Source organism: Pristiophorus japonicus, chromosome 3 (genome assembly GCF_044704955.1).
Source record: "Pristiophorus japonicus isolate sPriJap1 chromosome 3, sPriJap1.hap1, whole genome shotgun sequence".
NCBI lineage: Eukaryota > Metazoa > Chordata > Chondrichthyes > Pristiophoridae > Pristiophorus > Pristiophorus japonicus.
The window spans coordinates 122,932,847-122,953,254 of record NC_091979.1 but is presented as its reverse complement, the minus strand read 5'-3'; the positions used below and the strand labels follow the sequence as shown (position 1 = coordinate 122,953,254).

The 20,408-nt window shown below is 41.4% G+C and overlaps 1 protein-coding gene across 1 annotated transcript; it reads left to right on the top strand.

Annotated features, from left to right (window-relative positions):
- The first annotated feature begins 258 nt into the window (after positions 1-258).
- On the top strand, positions 259-19,179 carry LOC139259874 (interferon-inducible double-stranded RNA-dependent protein kinase activator A homolog A-like). Its single transcript, XM_070875784.1, has 8 exons — positions 259-434; positions 1,551-1,720; positions 14,260-14,362; positions 14,581-14,659; positions 14,852-14,969; positions 15,982-16,103; positions 16,630-16,822; positions 17,500-19,179. The coding sequence occupies exons 1-8, from the start codon at positions 382-384 to the stop codon at positions 17,655-17,657; spliced, it is 996 nt and encodes a 331-aa protein (XP_070731885.1). The 5' UTR covers positions 259-381; the 3' UTR covers positions 17,658-19,179.
- The last annotated feature ends 1,229 nt before the right edge of the window (positions 19,180-20,408 follow it).

Sequence of the window (20,408 nt, the reverse complement as noted above, 5' to 3'; positions counted from 1 at the left end):
TGGCTTGTCGCCGCAGCTCTTTTCCGTCATTGGTTACTCCACCTGCCACTCGCAGCGTCCACTTCCTTCAGCGGCTGGACAGGATCAAAGAAGCTGCCCAGGCTGGCGGGACCCGTATGAACGTCGCGGCCTGGCGCTCGGTGACGATTGGCTGAGGGCGGCGCCGCCGGAAAACTCTCGGCGTGCCATGGCTCAACGGCCGAGCGAGCACGTGACAAGCGGGGCGAACTACATTACCCAGCATTCGCCGCGGCGCTTCCCTTCCGCCGGAAGGAGCCGGAGCCGAGACTGGGACAAGAGTGGCGCTGAGGGCTTGAGTCCAAGCTCGGGACACAGAGCACCTTTTCTGCGCGGCTACAATCCTACCCCGCCGGGACCAGCATGTCTGAGGAAAGGTTTACAGCCGCGTCCAAAAGGAGCTCTGGAGGCACCAGGTGAGTGGCAGCAGCTAGGAGCCACGGCCTGCCAGGCGGAGCCAGAGATCGTGGAGCCGCGGATGGTGGCGCTTTGCTCACCTGTTAAATAGTTGCGATGTTTGTGCACTTGCTACCTGTCCCTGTCCGAGTACAGCTTCGCTATTAAAATCCAACATCAGTGTCAGAGTCCCCTTCCCACTGCGGCTCCTCTGACACTTCATGGATGGTGGTGGGAGGGGATCAGCTTTTGCTTTGGCTTCTTCCTAAACTCACGTTTTCCAAACCCACCCTTTCCCCACCATTTCCAGTATTTCAATAACTAATAAACGAAAGTGTCAGAGAAAATGAGAATTTTTAATGCTCCCTCTGATTTTACTCCTGGCTTGCATCCATCAGTGTCCAGATCATCAATCTTCAAATTCTGGAGGACTGTCAACCCTAACTCCTGCCCTCTTTTCTATCAGAAGGTCCTGGGTCCTCACCCTAACTCAGGGGTACCAAGGTCTACTGGCACTGGTGAGATTTTCTATCTCAATACAGATTGGGATTTAAAATTGTGACCATTCTGAGTTGATAGGAGTGTCCAAACTTTTTGTGCTGGTGGGCATCCTAGTTGCATGCTTTTGGTGCCCCAAAAAGGCCACACAAAAAATATGGTATTGTCAACATAGTGGTGTTTCAGCTGTTACTACCAACCCACCACAATTGCTAAATGATCAGTTTTACAAAATTAAATATTTAATGCAAGCTGAATTGCCAGCTCATGGCTTGAATTTGTCACTCCATTTCCATTTCTAATTTTATTTTCTTAATTATGCTGCTGGCTGCACCCGTTGGAATTTAGTGATGCTTGTGGTTTGGAAAGGTCGGTCTTCATCACTTCTCTCTCTTAGTAGTTTTAGGATTTGTGTGTGTGCCAGAAGGGCGAGTTACTGGGAATTCAATGGGCTGCATAGATTTGCCACCTCTGGGCTAGTATCAACTCTGCATACTAGATGAGTAAATTTAAATGTTTTACCAGGTTTTAGAGAACGTGGCTTAATTGATTTTATATTTTCGTGACTGAGATAACTTGTATTCTTGGGATATTTTTATTTCTCCCATCTTTAAATTTTGTTTATTTCAACCCCCCAGTTTGGATCAAGTGATTGCAGCAAATCCTGGAAAGACTCCTATCAGCATGCTGCAGGAATATTGCACAAAGAATGATAAAACCCCCCAATATGAGCTTGTGAAATCTGAGGGTCAAGCCCACCTGCCGAGTTTCACCTTCAGAGCAACAGTGGGAGAAGTGAACTGCACAGGTCTGTCATCTGTTGGGAGCTCGGGGTGGGAAATACACCATCATCTGTATTTTAATTCTGTAGTGTCCCACAGATGTCACATATAAACAGATTCCAATAGGTACTACAATGGCATCTATTGCAAAGATATTCCATGTTACACAGCAAAATTCAATTGTAATTGTGCAATTAGCTCTTTTGAACCACTGACCTTTGCCCATGGAATTCAAGACTGAAGAGGAGAAATCAGCAGCATTGTACTCAACTTGATCTGTGCTGCAAAAACCTTAAGGCAGCTGCTCCTAGGCTATCTATAGTAGACAATGCTTTGCTGTAATGCTATAGGCCAAGTAGATGAGTCCCAAGTCTAGGCTGCTGGGCCCAATTGATATACAGGCTCAGCTAAGCCCCCCGAAAAACTGCAGTAATAGTGCATTTTCATTATGTACATTTATATAAAACTCTCAATACATGCACATTTCATGTACACAAACATCTATTTAATAAGTATTGTATGGTAGTGTACAACTTGCTGTGAGTGTAATAGTTACTTGCTGTCATATTTTTCCATCATGCCTGTCTAATGCTTTTATACAATGCTTGAACTTAAAAAAAATTTAAAATTTATTTTATTTACCTTTTGGTGCATTGTCCCTATGCGATTCTCTCCTCTTGACTTCCACATCGCTTAAGTAATGGTGGCACTGTTAGTACTTGGGCTCCTAACTTCCATGAGTACCATAAACTAAGTTGAACAATCTTATACAATGAAACATTTTGGGCTACAAATTCAGTTTTCAGCGAAAATTGTATTTTTACGCCAAAATTACCATTTTTGCTTCGCTACTGTTTTCAGGCATGATATTTGGCCTTTAATCGAATTTCGGTGACTTTAGTCCGGGCCCATAGCGTTGCGAGAGAGGCCTTGGGAAGGGGGGAAAACAACAACAAAAAAAATGCAAAACTCTTACCTACTAAATCACTGAAAAAGAATTAAAAAATAAAAACTTTAACTTACCTTTTTTGCAGGTCGTCATACTTACCGCTGCTGGCAGGGTTGCAATGCAGGTTTTTCCCTGTCAGTATTCTGGGCGCAGAATACGGGTCCCGAGAGAGCCAAATATCGATCGCAAACACCATTTTGGGTGTTGCACGTCGGCGCTCCTCTCCCCGGCGATACATGGAAAGCGCCGCCCCAAAAAGGTCACCAAAGATCCCGCCGACCGGGTTTTCGCTGCGAAGGGTGAAATAGTGGCTAAAACCCGGTCGCAAAGTTGGTGAATTTCTAGCCTAATGATCTTCAACACTATTAAAGTATTCAATACACTTTCTCTCTTTTTACGTTTCAAAAGCAACCTCTCCCCCGATCGCGCTTTGTTTAGAAACATAGACATTTACAGCGCCGAAGGAGGCCATTTCGGCCCATTGTGTCCACGCCGGCCGACAAAGAGCCACACGTCCCTTGGTCAGCAGCCCTGAAGGTTACATATAAACCTATGAAAAATGATGGAAAGGCAAAGAGTACCCAGCCCAACCAGTCCACCTCACACAACTGCAACATCCCTTATACTGCAACATTTTACACACCACCCCAACTGGAGCCATGTGATGTCCTGAGAGAGTCAAAATCCAGATTAAAAACCCAGGCCGATTGTGGGAGAAAAAATCTGGGAAAATTCCTCTCCGACCCATCCAGGCGATTGAAACTAGTCCAGATCATCACCTTGGCCGTATTTGATTCCCTGCAGTACATGTGCAAAATTATAGCATATGGTATTGGGGTAATGTATTGATGTGGATAGAGAACTGGTTGGCAGACAGGAAGCAAAGAGCAGGAATAAACGGGTCTTTTTCAGAATGGCAGGCAGTGACTAGTGGGGTACCGCAAGGTTCAGTGCTGGGACCCCAGTTATTTACAATATACATTAATGATTTAGACGAAGGAATTGAATGTAATATCTCCAAGTTTGCAGATGATACTAAGCTGGCTGGCAATGTGAGCTGTGCGGAGGATGCTAAGAGGTTGCAGGGTAACTTGGACAGGTTAGCTGAGTGGACAACTGCAGATGCAGTATAATGTAGATAAATGTGAGGTTATCCACTTTGGTGGTAAAAACAGGAAGGTGGAATATTATCTGAATGGCGACAGATTAGGAAAAGGGGAGGTGCAACGAGACCTGGGTGTCATGGTACATCAGTCATTGAAAGTTGGCATGCAGATACAGCAGGCGGTGAAGAAGGCAAATGGCATGTTGGCCTTCATAGCGAGAGGATTTGGACAGGAGCAGGGAGGTCTTGCTGCAGTTGTACAGGGCCTTGGTGAGGCCACACCTTGAATATTGTGTACAGTTTTGGTCTCTTAATCTGAGGAAGTACATTCTTGCTATTGAGGGAGTGCAGCGAAGGTTCACCAGACTGATTCCCGGGATGGCAGGAATGACAGATGAAGAAAGACTGGATCGGCTAGCCTTATATTCATTGGAATTTAGAAGAATGAGAGGGGATCTCAAAGAAACATATAAAATTCTGACGGGATTGTACAGTTTAGATGCAGGAAGAATGTTCCCGATGTTGGGGAAGTCCAGAACCAGGGGTCACAGTCGAAGGATAAGGGGTAAGCCATTTAGGACCGAGATGAGGAGAAACTTCTTCACTCAGAGAATTGTGGACCTGTGGAATTCTCTACCACAGAAAGTTGTTGAGGCCAGTTCGTTAGATATATTCAAAAGGGAGTTAGATGTGGGTGGCCCTTACGGCTAAAGGAATCAAGGAGTATGGAGAGAAAGCAAGAATGGGGTACTAAAGCTGCATGATCAGCCATGATCATATTGAATGGTGGTGCAGGCTTGAATGGCCTACTCCTGCACCTATTTTCTATGTTTCTATGTTAGCATTATATCTGCGCTGTCCAACAAAAGGTCACCTAGTCTAATCCCAATTACCAGCTCTGGGGTCCGTAACCCTGCAGGTTATGGCACTTTAATTGTCCATCCAACCATCTCTTAAAAGTGGTGAGGGTTTCTGCATCCACCACTCTTCCAGGCAGCGAGTTCCAGATCCCCACAACCCTCTGCATAAAGAAGCCCCCCCTCAAATCCCCTCTAAACCTTCCACCAACCACCTTAAAACTATGCCCCCTTGTAATAGACTCTTCCACCAATGGAAATAGGCCCTTACTATCCAAACACCTCAATGAGGTCTCCTCTCAACCTCCCCTGTTCCAATGATAACAAACCCAGACAATCCAATCTGTCCTCATAATTAAGATTCTCCATTCCAGGCAGCATCCTAGTAAATCTCCTCTGCACTCTCTAGTGCAATCACGTCCTTCCTATAATACGGCGACCAGAACTGCACTCAGTACTCCAGCTGTGGCCTCACCAAAGTAGTATACAATTTAGCATAACCTCCCTGCTCTTATATACTATGTCTTGGAAACATAGAAAATAGGTGCAGGAGTAGGCCATTCGGCCCTTCACGCCTGCACCACCATTCAATAAGATCATGGCTGATCATTCGCCTCAGTACCCCTTTCCTGCTTTCTCTCCATACCGCTTGATCCCTTTAGCCGTAAGGGCCACATCTAACTCCCTCTTGAATATATCTAACTAACTGGCCTCAACAACTTTCTGTGGTAGAGAATTCCACAGGTTCACAATTCTCTGAGTGAAGAAGTTTCTCCTCATCTCGGTCCTAAATGTTTTGCCCCTTATCCTTAGACTGTGACCCCTGGTTCTGGACTTCCCAAACATCGGGAACATTCTTCCTGCATCTCACCTGTCCAATCCTGTCAGAATTTTATATGTTTCTATGAGATCCCCTCTCAATATTTTAAATTCCAGTGAATATAAGCCAAGTCGACCCAGTCTTTCTTCATATGTCAGTCCTGTCATCCCGGGCATCAGTCTGGTGAACCTTCGCAGCACTCCCTCAATTGCAAGAATGTCCTTCCTCAGATTAGGAGACCAAAACTGTACACACTATAATGTATTGACATGGATAGAGAACTGGTTGGCAGACAGGAAGCAGAGAGTTGGGATAAACGGGTCCTTTTCAGAATGGCAGGCAGTGACTAGTGGGGTGCCGCAGGGCTCAGTGCTGGGATCTCAGCTATTTACAATATACATTAATGATTTAGATGAAGGAATTGAGTGTAATAGCTCTTAAGTTTGCAGATGACACTAAGCTGGGTGGCGGTGTGAGCTGTGAGGAGGATGCTATGAGGCTGCAGGGTGACTTGGGCAGGTTAGGTGAATGGGCAAATGCATGGCAGATGCAGTATAATGTGGATAAATGTGAGGTTATCCACTTTGGTGGCAAAAACACGACTAAACTGCAAAGAAACAGCTCCGATACAGACCTGAGCGCCGCTTTTCTTAACGTAGGGTTTTTCTGATCAGTACTTCAGGCCACTCTGCGCCATACTTAAAAAAAAAAAATTGGTGTTGGGGAAAATCACTTACTTGGCCAAATATGGCACAAATCAGTTTTCACCCAGACTTGTGCCAAAAAATCTGACGCTGATGGTCGCCGCCAGCGTACTAACTTTGAGGAAAGTTGCAAAATCAAGATGGCTCCAAAAAAACGGTGCCCACTGGTGGCAAAAATTGAGCCCAAACTGTTCTGGTGGGATTGCAAGGATGGAGATGAGATTTAAATACAAGGATGAAAATTTTAAATTGTAGGCTTTGAGGGACCAGACGGCAATGCAGGTCAACAAGGACAGGGGTAATGGGTGAATAAGACTTAGTACAGGATAGGATACAGGCATCAGACTTGGATGAGCTCAAGTTTATGGTGGGTGGAAATGGGAGGCTGGCCAGTGTCATTTTCTTTACAATTGATCGGACCAGGGGTTTGAAGACATTTCAATCTCAATAAAATATTTTTAATATTACGTTTAAAAGAAGTTGAAAAATGATGATTTGTTTTAAATGTTAAACTGTGCCATTCCATAGTAATAGCTACCATTTAACACTTGACTTCATAATTGGTAGATGAGGTCTTTGCTAAACTGGTCTTTTTTAATGTCTGTTTTTCTCAGTATGGTGAATGAAGAGGTTAGGTGATTAAAAATGATTCAAACTGAATGTTATATTTGTCACTGCAAGGTTATTGACAAATAAGTAGCTGGTGTTCATTCAATTGTATGCTGGACCCACATGTTAAACAAACTAGGAGATGGATCATTGAAATTTTTAACGAGCAAAAACTAATGCAAGGAGGCACAATTTGTAAGTATCAGCAATTTTTATGCAGTTAGAACACAGACTGAACAAAGGATCAGGGCTCTTAGGATGGACCCAGTTTCTGTAAAGTCAGCTGATTCAGGAGCTGAGTACAGCAGAGTTACATAATTCCCATGCAATCCATACCTTGCATAGTTTGTTATTAGAAACATAGAAATTTACAGCGCAGGAGACCATTTCGGCCCATCGTGTCCACGCCGGCCGACAAAGAACCGCATGGCCCTTGGTCAGCAGCCCTGAAGGTTACATATGAATAATGAAGGATTTTAACCTTCATATTGATCGGACAAAGCAAATTGGCCAGGGTAGCCTTGAAGAAGAGTTCATAGTGTGCATCCAGGATAGTTTCCTTGAACAGTACGTTGCGGACCCTACCAGGGAGCAGGCTATCTTAGATCTGGTACTGTGTAATGAGACAGGATTAATAAATGAGCTCGTAGTAAAGGATCCTCTAGGAATGAGTGACCATAACATGGTTGAATTTCAAATTCAGTTGGAGGGAGAGAGAGTTGGTTCTCAAACCAGGGTCCTAAGCTTAAATAAAATAGGCTACAAAGGTATGAGAGCAGAGTTGGCTAAAGTGGACTGGGAAAATAGACTAAAGAATGGGACGGTTGATGAGCAGTAGCAGATATTTAAGGAGATATTTCATAAGTCGTAACAAAAATATATCCCAATGAGAAGGAAAGACTAAGAGAAGGGTAACCATCCTTGGCTAACTAAAGAAATAAGGGATGGTATCAAATTGAAAACCAGGGCATACAATGGGGCCAAGGCTAGTGGGAGGCTGGAGAATTGGGAAACTTTTAAAAGCCAGCAAAGAATGACTAAAAAAAAATGATAGAGTGGGAAGATAGATGATGAAAGTAAATTAGCATGAAATATAAATACAGATAGTCTCGAGCATTTCTACAGGTATATAAAAAGGAAAAGAGTGGCTAAAGTAAATGTTGGTCCCCTGGAGGATGAAACTGGGGAATTAATAATGAGAACAGATATGTTGAACAAATATTTTGTATCAGTCTTCAGGGTAGAAGACACTAAAAACATCCCATTAGTGGATAATCAAGGGGTTATAGGGAGGAAGGAACTTAATGCAATCACTATCTAAGTAGTACTCGGTAAAATAATGGGACTAAAGGTGGACAAATCCCCTGGACCTGATGGCTTACATCTTAAAAGAAGTGGCTGCAGAGATAGTGGATGCATTGGTTGTAATCTACCAAAATTCCCTGGATGCTGGGGCTGTCCCAGCAGATTGGAAAACCGCAAATGTAACACCCCTATTTAAAAAAGGCAGACAAAAAGCAGGCAACTATAGACCAATTAGCCTAATATCTGTCGTTGGGAAAATGCTGGAGTCCATTATTAAGGAAGCAGTAGTAGAGCATTTGGAAAAGCATAATTCAATCAAACAGAGTCAGCATGGTTTTATGAAAGGAAATCATGTTTGACAGATTTGGAGTTATTTGAGGATATAATGAGCAGGGTGGATAAGAGGGAACCAGTGGATGTGTATTTGGATTTCCAGAAGGCATTCAATAAGGTGCCACATAAGAGGTTACTGCACAAGGTAAAAGGGTTAGGAGTAATATATTAGCATGGATTAATGATTTAGACAAAGGAATTGAATGTAATATCTCCAAGTTTGCAGATGACACTAAGCTGGGTGGCATTGTGAGCTGTGAGGAGGATGCTAAGAGGCTGCAGGGTGACTTGGATAGGTTAGGTGAGTGGGCAAATGCATGGCAGATGCAGTATAATGTAGATAAATGTGAGGTTTGGTGGCAAAAACAGGAAGGCAGAATATTATCTGAATGGTGACAGATTAGGAAAAGGGGAGGTGCAACGAGACCGGGGTGTCATGGTACATCAGTCATTGAAAGTTGGCATGCAGGTACAGCAGGCGGTGAAGGCGGCAAATAGTATGTTGGCCTTCACAGCGAGAGGATTTGAGTATAGGAGCAGGGAGGTCTTACTGCAGATGTACAGGGCCTTGGTGTGACCACACTTGAATATTGTGTACAGTTTTGGTTTCCTAATCTGAGGAAGAACATTCTTGCTATTGAGGGAGTGCAGCGAAGGTTCACCAGACTGATTCCCGGGATGGCAGGACTGACATATGAGGAGAGACTGGATTGACTAGGCTTATATTCACTGGAATTTAGAAGAACGAGAGGATCTCATAGAAACATATAAAATTCTGACGGGATTGGACAGGTTAGATGCAGGAAGAATGTTCCCGATGTTGGGGTCACAGTCTAAGGATAAGGGGTAAGCCATTTAGGACCGAGATGAGGATAAACTTCTTCACTCAGAGAATTGTGAACCTGTGGAATTCTCTACCACAGAAAGTTGTTGAAGCCAGTTCGTTAGATATATTCAAAAGGGAGTTTGATGTGACCCTTACGGCTAAAGGGATCATGGGGTACTGAAGTTGCATGATCAGCCATGATCATATTGAATGGTGGTGCAGGCTCGAAGGGCCGAATGGCCTACACCTGCACCTATTTTCTATGTTTCTATGGATAGAGGATTGGCTAACTAACAGAAAACAGAGAGTCGGGATAAATGGGTCATTTTCCGGTTGGCAAACAGTGACTAGTGGGGTGCCACAGGGATCGGTGCCGGGTTCTCAACTATTTACAATCGATATTAATGACTTGGATGAAGGGACCGAGTTTAATGTAGCCAAGTTTGCTGATGATACAAAGATGGGTGGGAAAGCAAATTGTGGGGACAACACAAAAAATCTGCAAAGGGAGATACACAGGCTAAGTGAGTGGGAAAAAATTTGGCAGATGGATTATAATGTGGGAAAATGTGAGGTTATCCACTTTGGCAGAAAAAATAGAAAAGCAAAATTATAATTTAAATAGAGAAAAATTGCAAAGTGCTGCAGTATTCAACATTCAGGAAGGATAGAATAAAAGGAGAAGGAGGTGGGGTAGCATTGCTGGTTAAGGAGATTAATGCAATAGTAAGGAAGGACATTAGCTTGGATGATGTGGAATCTATATGGGTAGAGCTGCAGAACACCAAAGGGCAAAAAACATTAGTGGGAGTTGTGTACAGACACCGAAACAATAGTAGTGATGTTGGGCAGGGCATCAAACAGGAAATAAGGGTGCAGCAGTTATAATGGGTGACTTTAATATGCACATAGATTGGGCTAACCAAACTGGAAGCAATACGGTGGAGGAGGATTTCCTGGAGTGCATAAGGGATGGTTTTCTAGACCAATATGTCGAGGAACCAACTAGGGGGGAGGCCATCTTAAACTGGGTGTTGTGTAATGAGAGAGGATTAATTAGCAATCTCGTTGTGCGAGGCCACTTGCGGAAGAGTGACCATAATATGGTGGAATTCTGCATTAGGATGGAGAATGAAACAGTTAATTCAGAGACCATGGTCCAGAACTTAAAGAAGGCTAACTTTGAAGGTATGAGGCGTGAATTGGCTAGGATAGATTGGCGAATGATATTTAAGGGGTTGACTGTGGATGGGCAATGGCAGACATTTAGAGACCGCATGGATGAACTACAACAATTGTACATTCCTGTCTGGCGTAAAAATAAAAAAGGGAAGGTGGCTCAACCGTGGCTATCAAGGGAAATCAGGGATAGTATTAAAGCCAAGGAAGTGGCATACAAATTGGCCAGAAATAGCAGCGAACCCGGGGACTGGGAGAAATTTAGAACACAGCAGAGGAGGACAAAGGGTTTGATTAGGGCAGGGAAAATGGAGTACGAGAAGAAGCTTGCAGGGAACATTAAGACGGATTGCAAAAGTTTCTATAGATATGTAAAGAGAAAAAGGTTAGTAAAGACAAACGTAGGTCCCCTGCAGTCAGAATCAGGGGAAGTCATAACGGGGAACAAAACTTTGGTTCGGTATTCACTGAGGAGAACACAAACAACCTTCCGGATATAAAAGGGGTCAGAGGGTCTCGTAAGGAGGAGGAACTGAGGGAAATCCTTACTAGTCGGGAAATTGTGTTGGGGAAATTGATGGGATTGAAGGCTGATAAATCCCCAGGGCCTGATGGACTGCATCCCAGAGTACTTAAGGAGGTGGCCTTGGAAATAGCGGATGCATTGACAGTCATTTTCCAACATTCCATTGACTCTGGATCAGTTCCTATGGAGTGGAGGGTAGCCAATGTAACCCCACTTTTTAAAAAAGGAGGGAGAGAAAACAGGGAATTATAGACCGGTCAGCCTGACATCGGTAGTGGGTAAATTGATGGAATCAATTATTAAAGATGTCACAGCAGCGCATTTGGAAAGAGGTAACATGATAGGTCCAAGTCAGCATGGATTTGTGAAAGGGAAATCATGCTTGACAAATTTTCTGCAATTTTTTGAGGATGTTTCCAGTAGAGTGGACAAGGGAGAACCAGTTGATGTGGTATATTTGGACTTTCAGAAGGCTTTCGACAAGGTCCCACACAAGAGATTAATGTGCAAAGTTAAAGCACATGGGATTGGGGGTAGTGTGCTGTCATGGATTGAGAACTGGTTGTCAGACAGGAAGCAAAGAGGAGGAGTAAATGGGTACTTTCCAGAATGGCAGGCAGTGACTAGTGGGGTACCGCAAGGTTCTGTGCTGGGGCCCCAACTGTTTACACTGTACATTAATGATTTAGACGAGGGGATTAAATGTAGTATCTCCAAATTTGCGGATGACACTAAGTTGGGTGGCAGTGTGAGCTGCGAGGAGGATGCTATGAGGCTGCAGAGTGACTTGGATAGGTTAGGCGAGTGGGCAAATGCATGGCAGATGAAGTATAATGTGGATAAATGTGAGGTTATCCACTTTGGTGGTAAAAACAGAGAGACAGACTATTATCTGAATGGTGACAGATTAGGAAAAGGGGAGGTGCAACGAGACCTGGGTGTCTTGGTACATCAGTCATTGAAGGTTGGCATGCAGGTACAGCAGGCGGTTAAGAAAGCAAATGGCATGTTGGCCTTCATAGCGAGGGGATTTGGTACAGGGGCAGGGAGGTGTTGCTACAGTTGTACAGGGCCTTGGTGAGGCCACACCTGGAGTATTGTGTACAGTTTTGGTCTCCTAACCTGAGGAAGGACATTCTTGCTATTGAGGGAGTGCAGTGAAGATTCATCAGACTGATTCCCGGGATGGCGGGACTGACCTATCAAGAAAGACTGGATCAACTGGGCTTGTATTCACTGGAGTTCAGAAGAATGAGAGGGGACCTCATAGAAACGTTTAAAATTCTGATGGGTTCAGACAGGTTAGATGCAGGAAGAATGTTCCCAATGTTGGGGAAGTCCAGAACCAGGGGTCACAGTCTAAGGCTAAGGGGTAAGCCATTTAGGACCGAGATGAGGAGAAACTTCTTCACCCAGAGAGTGGTGAACCTGTGGAATTCTCTACCACAGAAAGTAGTTGAGGCCAATTCACTAAATATATTCAAAAAGGAGTTCGATGAAGTCCTTACTACTAGGGGGATCAAGGGGTATGGCGAGAAAGCAGGAATGGGATACTGAAGTTGCATGTTCAGCCATGAACTCATTGAATGGCGGTGCAGGCTAGAAGGGCCGAATGGCCTACTCCTGCACCTATTTTCTATGTTTCTAGTACAGAGAGACCTGGGGGCCCTTGTGCATGAAACATAAAGTTAGTATGCAGGTGCAGCAAGTAATCAGGAAGGCAAGTGGAATGTTAGCCTTTATCGCAAGGGGAATAGAGTATAAAAGCAGAGAGGTCCTGCTACAACTCTACAGGGTATTGGTGAGGCCACACCTGGAGTACTGCGTGCAGTTTTGGTCTTCGTATTTAAGGAAGGATATACTTGCATTGAAGGCTGTTGAGAGAAGGTTCACTCGGTTGATTCCGGAGATGAGGGGGTTGACATGAGGAAAGGTTGGGCCTATACTCATTGGAGTTTAGAAGAATGAGAGGTGATCATAGCGAAACATATAATGAGGGGGCTGGACAAGGTGGATGCAGAGGAGATATTTTCACTCAAGAGAAACTAAAACTAGGGGACATAGTCTCAGAATAAGGGCTGCCCATTTAAAACGGAGATGAGGAGGAATTTCTTCTCTGAGGGTTGTAAATCTATAGAATTCTCTGCCTCAGAGAGCTGTGGAGGCTGGGTCATTGATTATATTTAAGGCAAAGATAGGCAGATTTTTGAGCTATAAAGGAGTAAAGGGTTATGGGGAGTGGGCAGGGAAGTGAAGCCGAGTCCATGATCAGATCAGCCATGATCTTACTGAATGGCGGAGCAGGCTCGAGGGGACAAATGGTCTACTCCTGCTCCTATTTCTTATGTTCTTGTGTGCCTGTGTGTTGAGGAGAGGGAGGTTTCATAAGAAATAAATATTCCCTTCATAGGAAGCACAATAGGCCAAAATCAGTGCTCTTCAGAAAATTGAAATATTTTCATATTGTACATCATGTAACAGCAATCGCTTCCTATTGGACCACAGAACTGATAATGTAAGATTAAAAGACCAAAGTAGGTTCACTCACTTGTAATTCTTTTTTTGAGGGGTGGGATGGGGGAGGGTTAAGCCTCTTGAATTTGCCAGTGCAAAATTTGGATTCTGTGTTTCTGGTTTTGAGTTGGCATTTAGGTCAAATTCAGCACAGTATTTTCATAGTGGAGTTTTGCTTTCCCTTTACCATGTCTGGGATGGCGTGACTTCATTAAATGGTTGCTGCGTGCATTATGAAAGGGATCAAGCTTGTTTTCTTTCTTATGCTAATTGTTTTATAATCTTCTGTTTTTCTTTCAAGTTTTGGTAACTCAATAGCAGTAATTTTGTTCTTGTTTTGACTAAAAAATAAAGCCATGCAGAATTGTGCATACACAGTATTCTAGTACTAACTGGTCGTTAGAGCTGTTCGATATACAAGTTATACTACAGTGTGTCAAAATATTGATTTCATCATCCCCATCACTTACAAATGGTGTAGAAGCAACGTGGATGGCTACTGCAATCAGTGGACAAACTAAACAGTGACTTTTAATATTAAGAATCTACATTACTTGAGTCTACAGAATGTAGATCCTGGGTGGCATTTAGAGTCCAGTAGAGGTGAGAGAATAATAGGATGAACATGTAAGTCATCATAACTACTATAGAATTGGCATATATATGTTCATATCATGTACATCTTTTAAGCAACATGTGCAGACAGAATAGATAAATGTAAACATTGTCCTACTGAGTGTTTTTAGTACAATAACAACCTACTAAATATTGCATATATTTTTTAGTGTAGTCAAATGTTTCTATCCCAAGTAGATAATTGGTATTTCCATGGTTGTAGGCCAGGGTCAAAGCAAGAAGGCTGCAAAACACAAAGCAGCAGCAGCTGTTCTTAATGTTCTGAATGGAGGAACTCCGCAAGACTCTCTATATGATGGCATAAGGTGAGAAGTCAGCTAGATTTCATAAACGGTTGGATTTTTAGCGTGCAATCTCTTAATATGTAGTTAACACCTGACCAAATGCAGAGCTCATTTCTATTCATTGAAGTGTTTTTGTTTTTAACAGTACAAGCAATCAACATGTTTTAAAAAAAATACAGTAATGCTTTATTCCTGGACAGGATATTTTATGAAATACAAATCTGTTCCACTCTTTTCAGCTATGTTTTGTCAGATCCAGAACCTATTACTTCCTCAAAGCAGCCACAAAATCCTCCCAACCCTATTGGTACACTTCAGGTGAGGTGAAGATAGTCCTCTTTCTTTCATTTAGTCTGCTGTTTTAATTATAATCAGTTTGCTCTGTGACTACAATGGTATTTTTGGTGTATTTTTATTTGTAATTATTATCTTCAGTAACTCATTACAATAGCAGCTAGTGCATGGTTTCTGAGATTTGTGCAGTGAGATTACTAACGTATGGTTTACTAGGAATTGGTTGTGCGGAAAGGATGGAGACTGCCAGATTACACCATTGCCGAAGAATCAGGCCCTGCTCACAAGAAAGAGTTTACAATGATTTGCAAGGTAGAAAAATTTGTTGAAACAGGTATGAATCATGATTATATGTAAAGTCCAAGTTGAGTTTTCATCATATTTCTAAATGGGGTAGAATTTGCAGCTTAATATATATACTTACAAACATTGATTATAAAATAATTGTATGAATTAATTTACATAGGCTATAAACTCTATCCTGTAACAGTGAAGAGTTTTGTGAATTCCATCTTGCTGCGCAGGATGAGAGCCAAGATTAGAGTGTGTATCAATCCATTATTTTCTGACACTTAAATATGTTTCATTTAGAAAGATTAGAATCTGGAGGACAATGATTTCATATATCCATGATATTAATAACTTCTATTAAGTAATCTTGTGATTTTTCTCTGTAAACTCATCTTTTGGGTTATAAATGTCAAATGTAGTGAGTGTTCTTTTAAAAAGCACTGAAGCACAGCTTGTCAGTCTTTCCAGTCCTATCACCTGCGTAGTTTCTATCTGTGCCTTTGGTGGGAAATGCATAATATACAAACTGGTACTATGTTGACAAATCCAGCACCCGCACAACTCAGTTAAGTAGCTTGTTGCAGGAGGCCACGGTCCCGGAGGGAAAATAGCAAGAGTAGTTTGAAGCTGTTTGGGAGAAGGGGTGTTTTAGTGCCATCGAGTAAAATCTCACACCCAGAGCAACTAAGAGGAGTGATCGCCGAGACACGGTAGAGAAATGGCATGTGCAGCCCACATCACTTGAGATCCCTCTCTCTTCATCCCTCTCCTAATTTAAAACCAACCTCGGACTAAATTTTTGGTTATTTCTGCAACTATCCCCTTTGCCTCGGTGTCCATATTTTGAGTGTGTCTCCTGATACACCTAGAGATGCTTCACTACATTAAAGGCAGCATACAAATGCAAGTTGTTGAGTAAAGTAATTGCATATGATGCAAGTTTTTAAAAAAAGTTAATACTGTACAGAAATTAGAAATTATAAACTCAAGTTTTAAGCAAAAGTATACTTGAGCACAAAATTGTCATTGAACTATGAATTTTTAATTGTGTGCAGGTTGTGGTACTTCGAAAAAATTGGCAAAACGAGATGCTGCAGAAAAGATGGTTGCCAAACTACAGAATATTCCTGCAGGCTGGAAGAGGGTAGATGAGTTCAATACTGATGACATTTCATTGGTAAGAATGTGGTTAACAGCAGTAAAGTTGGAAGTGTACCGTAAAAGGTTTACACAGACAAAATGATAGCAGTTTGCAATTACCCGGATGTGGTTACAATTCTAACATAGCTGAAATCTGAGACTTTTGACCGTCATCTGCCTCAAGGATGGTGAGATCAAATTCGGGGAACGCATAAATCAGAGACAGGAAGTTTAAAAGTTACATTTTCAGCTTCGAATGCTAGTGGTGTGAATTAAATTATCAAATTGTATTTCAGATGTGTTGTCTATTTTAAAATTAATAAATACAACTGTGCTATTTTTGTCACCATGACGACTGAAAATGGGAAGAATAGAACTAAGATTACTTGCCTTCAATTTAGTTTCTGTTCACTTCAAGTCCTAGTTCCAGGTTAAGGGAGGAAAAACTCTTAATTTGATGGAGAAGCAATTTTGGGTTTCAATGTTTTACCTTTATTTTGGTCAGATCAGCTGATTCTATGTAAATGTCAAATAGTCAAGCCTCAAGCTTGTATGTGCTTCAGATATCTGGAGGTAAATGGGATGGTTCAAGGGGAAATATGTTGGCATGCACCTGGGACCTGCTAAGAAATTCATCTGGAGAAAAAATTAACCAACTGAAGAGGAGTCCACTCAGCATTCCCAACACTGACTACACACAGATGTTGGCAGAAGTGGTGGAAGAACAAGGATTTGATGTCACCTACCTGGATATAGGTATGTACATTATATAAGAGCCTGTCAGGTTTGGCTACTTAAATGTAAAATGTTCAGCACTGTTTTGAGAAGTGAAAATCATTACTTATTTGAATGGAATAATCAGGCAGAATATTTGGTTAACACTAGCATTATCTATATTTCTAAAATGCTCAATTAGGAATCTACTAGTTAGATCGTGCACTTTAAATGGAAGTTGCATGGTAGGACAACGACTAATCTTGCTATGAAACTTCCACTTCTCCCCCATGATAACTGTAGTCTACATCTCAACTGTACTAAAACTTATTGACCATAATTCTATTTTCACACTGTACTTAGATATATCTTGAGTTTAATCCATATAATGACTTAAATTGTACTTTTATCCAATTCATTTTTTGAAATGGGCCCAAAGTGCTTCGAGGTGCTCCTTACAGGTACCTCAATCTGATTATTTTTTGTATTGCTACTGTAATTCAGATCGGTTTTTAACTGCTACATCTGTACTAGTTGTAACCAGGCCGTGACTATTTATAATGATGACGCGATGGGAGGTCACTTTGTTTATGAATGATGTATCGTGCAGCTGTTCATGAATAGCTAGTGATGCCATCTTTCTATAAAGGCTACATGATTGTTATTGTTTGGCCTGTGCTTAACTTAGGAAAAATAATTACATTTTCTTTTTGTTACAGATGAGCTGACTGTGAATGGTCAGTATCAATGTTTGGCTGAACTCTCAACTCGGCCAGTTACTGTATGCCATGGTACTGGAATTTCTCGTGGTAATGCTCACAACGATGCTGCCCACAATGCACTACAATATTTGAAGATTATGGCTGGAAGAAATTAAACAAAGATACAAGTTTCATCCATATGGCACTAAGAGAAATAACCAATTCCAAGAAAAGTATTTTTCTAAACTACGTGATTGAAACACAGACAGGGATTTTAAGCTACATTTAAAGTGTACATGCACATAACCATCTATTTTGAATGTTTCCTTCATATTAAAAGTCTGAAAAGACCTGGACTATTTTAATGAATTACACAATACTTTATAGAAACGAATATCCAGCAGAACTGATTTTTAAAACATTTCTTCCCCCCCCCCCCCCACCTGCCCACACATAACAAATAGAGGTATTTATCTGATTATTTTCCATTTAGAAAAAAATCTAAACAAATGCTCCTATGTGTGTATTTAGTGTAACTTGTTAATGTATGGCATCTGTGTCCAATAGAAATACACTTTTGGGGACAGAAGCTTTACCAGTTAACTTTTATAAAAAGGACAATACTTTGGACCATTCAGCAGGAACGTATTGACTCAAAGCTACAAAAACAGGCATCAGCTTTAAAAAAAAAATCTTTGTTAATTAGGGATATGTAAAGTTATTTAGTTCCCCACTGCTATTTAACTCTGCAGTCCTCGGTCCTGTGCAGCATGTTTCAGATTGGGAACTGACTGAGAAAGGGATCAATTGAACGCCTATCCTCTCATGTCCCAGATTGTCACTTTATTGCAATATTTTTAAATGGTATTTGATGAGGAAACTTAGTCATTCAAAAATACTTGTATTGCAACCAGTTCGGCAGTATACCAAAGTAATTACAATATCAAATGGTGGGTAGGTGAAGAGCGAATGACATTTTGTTCTTGGCATTTAACAAACATGTTACATGTGAATATTGAGGCCCAATGTGGTTTTTATTGTAACTGATTTTTATGTTAATCCTGAGCTTTCAGGCATTTGCTTCTGTATCAGACATTTTCTTTTAAATAGAACCATCAACTTACTTTTTAGAAGTAGGAGTATAAAAAAAACACATTTTCCACAGCTTTATAAGCTGATACATTTGTGCGATTGTTGAAAGTGGGAAAGAATATGCCAAGATTTATTTATATTTTCTTTGAGACCCTGGACAGTTTTTCAAAATCAGTTTTAACTTTTTCAATTAGCTTTTTAACATGTTGACAATCTGAAAATGCATTTGAATAACTGAACCAGCTAACCTGGGATGCCATATCACAATTACTGCATACTGTCAGTGTACCAGGCAGCATCTGGATTTTCCCCTTTCATTCATTAAAGTAATCCTGGCTATTGATGGCTGTTCATTTTAATAAATGAAAAACGAAACAATTAAAGTTTAAATCTGTGTCTTATCTGTGCTCCAAATAGTATCTGGATGTACTAATTCCTGCTCTACCATATCCATGTACATTTAGGATAATAGTTCTTGTACAAGCAAAACATTCTATTCTAACATCCCTAGATAGCCATCTAGAGATTGACTTTAGAGGACTGTATTCTTGTAAGAGTGCTTTGTTTTCAATTTTGTATATTAAAGAAAAAGCTATTTACAAAATACATCATTGATAATTATATAAATCCATCTGTAGACTTAAATTATGTAAATGATTAGTGGTTTCAGTAATTTTATATTTGATTGGTTCAAAATAGCCAGTTGGAAGCCTCAGGAAATTTATCTTATCATAACACCTCAAGTTTCAGGCCTTCCATTGTCTGTGGCATTTTTCTGTACATCGTTTATATTTCACTGGCTGTATGAGAACTTCAGCTGTGTTATCAAGTGATTTAATTTTATAGGAAAACTGAAGATCTGAGTAAATGTATTGAGTAAAAACATGTGTATTCAGTTTGCTTATACACATTGGCCTAGAAGTTTGGCCACGCAGCACTTTTTTGGGCGCTAAGTGGCCTCCTAAGCCTCGTAAGAAACGTGCCACTCGCCATATTGGATAAGGGTGTTATGCTAGCCTCGGGAACATTCAAATGTGGAAATAATATATTTAAATTAGGTTCCTGCGCTTCTTGCAGGACCTGGTCTCTATTTTCAAATGCCCCAACACTTTACTTTCCATGTGCTAAACTCACAGCATAACGTGGCCCAAAATGGCAGAAAACCCCTCTGTGCTTAACTGATTGTGGAGCAGGAGTGCTCCTCCCGACCCCACATTAAGAGAATGTGCCCCCCGCCCCGTTTGCTCTCGGTCACCGATTGTTGCTTCCCTCTTCACTTACCAGAGGGCTGCTACTAATGACCAGATTTTCAACTACGCTTCGCTGGGCAAGGCAAGCTGCATATTGCCCTCCGCAGCTCACCCACTTCATGGAAATGAGGACTGAGGCCCAATATCAGGGGTGCCTCAGGCATTACTACCCCCTACCCCCACCCTCCCAAGCATGGGCATGTCTGCATTTCTACATCAATATATCCATAAATTTAGCAGCAAGCACTCCAGTTCCATGGTCAATGTGACTAATGGAAGCAAGCAAAATAAATTCTTATTAAAATTACTACTAATGGATTACTTTCAATGAGACAATTTGGAGATCCAAAGTCAAAGATTTTGATGTCATTTTTCTATTGAAGTATCTTTGAAGAACCTCACTTCAAACTAAGTGCACAAACCTGTAGATTTTTTCTTTATAAAGGAAGAGCCAAGCATCATAAGATGTTATATCAATACTAAATGTTTGTAAGCGTCACAGATATCAAACATGTTTCTAAATGGGTGCTAATATGTCGCAAATAGCTTAATGAAATGGAATATCATGAAAAAAGACAATTGATT